This window comes from Aegilops tauschii, chromosome 1 (assembly GCF_002575655.3).
Source record: "Aegilops tauschii subsp. strangulata cultivar AL8/78 chromosome 1, Aet v6.0, whole genome shotgun sequence".
NCBI classification, from domain to species: domain Eukaryota; kingdom Viridiplantae; phylum Streptophyta; class Magnoliopsida; order Poales; family Poaceae; genus Aegilops; species Aegilops tauschii.
Genome location: NC_053035.3, coordinates 431,695,548 through 431,698,779, shown reverse-complemented (window position 1 = coordinate 431,698,779; position 3,232 = coordinate 431,695,548). Strand labels below are relative to the sequence as shown.

Genomic DNA, 3,232 nt, shown 5'->3' with positions numbered 1-3,232 from the left:
CTATAGTTCAAACTTTCTCACTTCCATTAGCTAGTTTTTGCTCATGAGAGTTATAGAGGGTACTAGTGTGAGAGACACCTAATGTCGGTGATGTGTCTTGGGGAATGTGATGAATCAAGAATTCCAGTGTCAGCTCAATACGCAAATCATGTTCTTCCTTAGGGCGATGAGAAGCAAGAAAGACAGAACTTGCACGCAATACAATGGAGTAGAGAGCAGTATCGCTTATGTGGAACGATGATTGGGGCATCGGGGAGCACCAAAGTCTCGATTGTTCCTCCGTGCAGCTCTGTTCTGGCTGAAGCAAAATTTGTGTAGCGACAGAGCGACCTTGGAAAGGGGGCTTGGTTGTGGTCTGAATCATCATTTAGGAAAAGGCCACCAACACTAACGAAACTCAGTGGCACCGGGTCTTCTGTTGTTGATTGATCTGACTGGCAAAGTGCATGATGGACCATGACTACCAGACCGGAAGCAGGGCCATGGCAGTGGGACCTCTCTAAATTGTACGCAACATAATCTTTGCATCACTGAATAAAAAAGTAATTTATTTGCAAAAAAAGTGAATAAAAAAGTTTATCCCATTTGCAGGCTGACTATACCGAATGTATAAAGCAAAGCAGTTAGCATCTTTGCCTTTTGCATATGTTTTAATCCAATGAGCACAAATGTTACTGTAACAGTTAAGATTTGAGAGGAATCACTAGTAGAATAATTGATCACAACACAGGATCTTCCTTAATTTTTTCGATAAAGGGCGTTTTATTATTAAAAAATGTAGCATCAAACGTATACAAAGCATTATGAGTGACACCTGGCCTCTGCATAATTAAGATGCACACAGCCAATTCTAAAAAGTTTGACAGAAAGAAAAGAAACAAAATCGACAAAACGGCAACAGTAGAGTCCTATTGACCGACACTATATATGCTGCCACCCATGTTGGGAAAAACCTCCGTAGCCACCTGCTCCAATCGCGTACACACCGCCTTGAACAGCGGTTGGTACTCCGCTCGCTGTAGTGTAGACCACATACGAAGCGAGTGCGTACACCGAAAAATAACCTGTAGAGGAGAAGCATTTTTGTCATTAAAAAACAAATCATTTCTACATAGCCATAGCGACCACATTAAGGCATACGCTCCCACCCTTATTAGCGTTTTGAACCTATTTGCAATAACGTCCAACCAATGAACAAAAATATTGGCAACACTTGTGGGCGGATACAAATTTGACGCTATTTGAATGACTGACCACGTAGAACGTGCAAATTTGCATTGAAAAAAGAGGTGTTTGATTGTCTCGTCATGAGGACAAAAACAACACTTCTTACTCCCTTGCCAGTTGCGCCGTGCGATGTTGTCTTTGGTTAACACAACCCCCTACGAAGATACCACATGAAGATTTTGACATTTAGTGGAATCTTCGATACAGTTGCGCCGTGCGCCCTGCGAGGATCTTTCTTAATACAGTGAACAAAGAAATTCCCTCCACGATTATACCAGATCCAGTAAATATAACGTATGCAGTAAGCAAAACAGTATGTTTGCCTTTGCATATTTCGTACTAGTACAATAATTAAATTGTACTAATTACAAGAAAAAAGAAATATCCCCATTTTGCATCTCCGTTCATCCATTTCGAGAGGCTCACACCAATGGCCACAGCTGAACCAGAATCAGACGTGGTAGCCAGAGGGCCAGCTCTTGGCGTACTCGCCGCTGTCGGTTGCCTCCTCGCCGCCGTCTTCGCTGAGCCGAAGAGCGAAGGCGAGCGCGAGCGAGGCCCACTCGAGCACGAAGATGGCGGTGCCAAGACCGCCAACGAGCCTGAGGATGACCGTGCCGTCCTCTTCCCGGACATACGACTGCAGCTCGGTGAGGAAGTCAGCCGTGCGGGTGAATGCGAGCACGGCTGCAGCGCCCTGGAAGATGGCAGTGAGGACGGCACCGGCGGTGTGCGCAGTATGCTGGGCTCCGGCGCCAGCTGCGGGGGTAGTGAAGGAGCCCGAGCAGCCAGCCGCGGCAAAGACCGCGGTGAGCGCGTGGAGGAAGACGAGGAGCAGGCCGCACGGGGATGGGACGAGGCGGAGCGAGAGTGTGAGGAAGATGCAGCCCGACGCCGCGCCCAGAAGCAAGTAGTTGCAGAGCAGGAACGCCCTGTGCGCTGCTACTTGCCCACCAGCCATTGCTGCTGCTGTCTGCCGACACCGCAAGCTGATTTATTCTTGATCACTCCCGAGCAAACTGAAGCAAGGAGACTGTGAGAGGCAAGAAGATGGTGGTGACTTGAGAGTGTTGAATGAAGCAGAGCGTGAGTGAGCGAGCGTGATTAATATAGTCAATGGCGTGCCAAGGGAATTTCATTTGCTACCGTTGGAGGGCGAAGGGTTGGCTTAACGGCTAGCGAGTGAGAGCGTGGCAAGAAAAAGAGAGACGTTGCGATCTGGACTGATTAATTATCACAAAAACCAAGAGGAGGTGACATCATCATATCACACCATGTTCCAACTTGCAACACTGGACTGCCCTTCTGACAAAAGAAAGCTTGATGTTCTCCTTCGGTGCTTACTTTTTTTTTTTAGGCTTTCGGTGCTTACATTTTATTATTTGCATTTCAGTCAACGGCTCTATGGGACCAGCAACCACATTCAAAGGGGTGTTCTCCCATTTCTACGGTTGCAGTTTCTCTCGTACGAACCAATCACTCCAAATCTACAGTGATCAGAGCAGTCGTATATGGGTTCATTACAATCCCGGATGAGTTGAATTGGCTGCGCAATTGCATTTTCAATTGTCCGAGAGAGCAGGCGCACGAGATAAAACCATTGAAAAAAAATAGAGCGCTATAAGGCTGCTAATAGTATGCTATATCGTGTACAATGTCTCGCTAATAGCACGCTATAGCATGTTATAGCACGCTAATAGCATATTTCAAGGGCGACGCTATTTTGTATAGGGCTCTATTATTTCCTTGGATAACACAGGTCAGTTAATGTGGGTTAGTAAAATATGCTCACTTGTTATAAGTTTTCTCTTCAAATGGTAACGTGATCTTGTTATGTTAGAATAATTAGAACAGAGCGCAGCTATGTGAGCACACACGCAGCCGATGTAATTCTTCTTATGCACAATCAGTGTTGCTAATGTCATCAATTGTTACTGTTCAATTAGGTCGTGAGCTAAAGCTTAAATTTGACATCACCTCTAAGGTTACCGTGCGCAAGGGGTGT

The 3,232-nt window shown here is 46.0% G+C and overlaps 1 protein-coding gene across 1 annotated transcript; it reads right to left on the bottom strand.

Moving 5' to 3' along the window:
* Nucleotides 1-546: 546 nt before the first annotated feature.
* On the bottom strand, nt 547-2,358 carry LOC109748710 (uncharacterized). The gene has a single exon (XM_040389106.2). It carries the CDS (start codon nt 2,186-2,188, stop codon nt 1,679-1,681), a length of 510 nt encoding a protein of 169 aa, XP_040245040.1. The 5' UTR covers nt 2,189-2,358; the 3' UTR covers nt 547-1,678.
* Between the last annotated feature and the right edge of the window lie 874 nt (nt 2,359-3,232).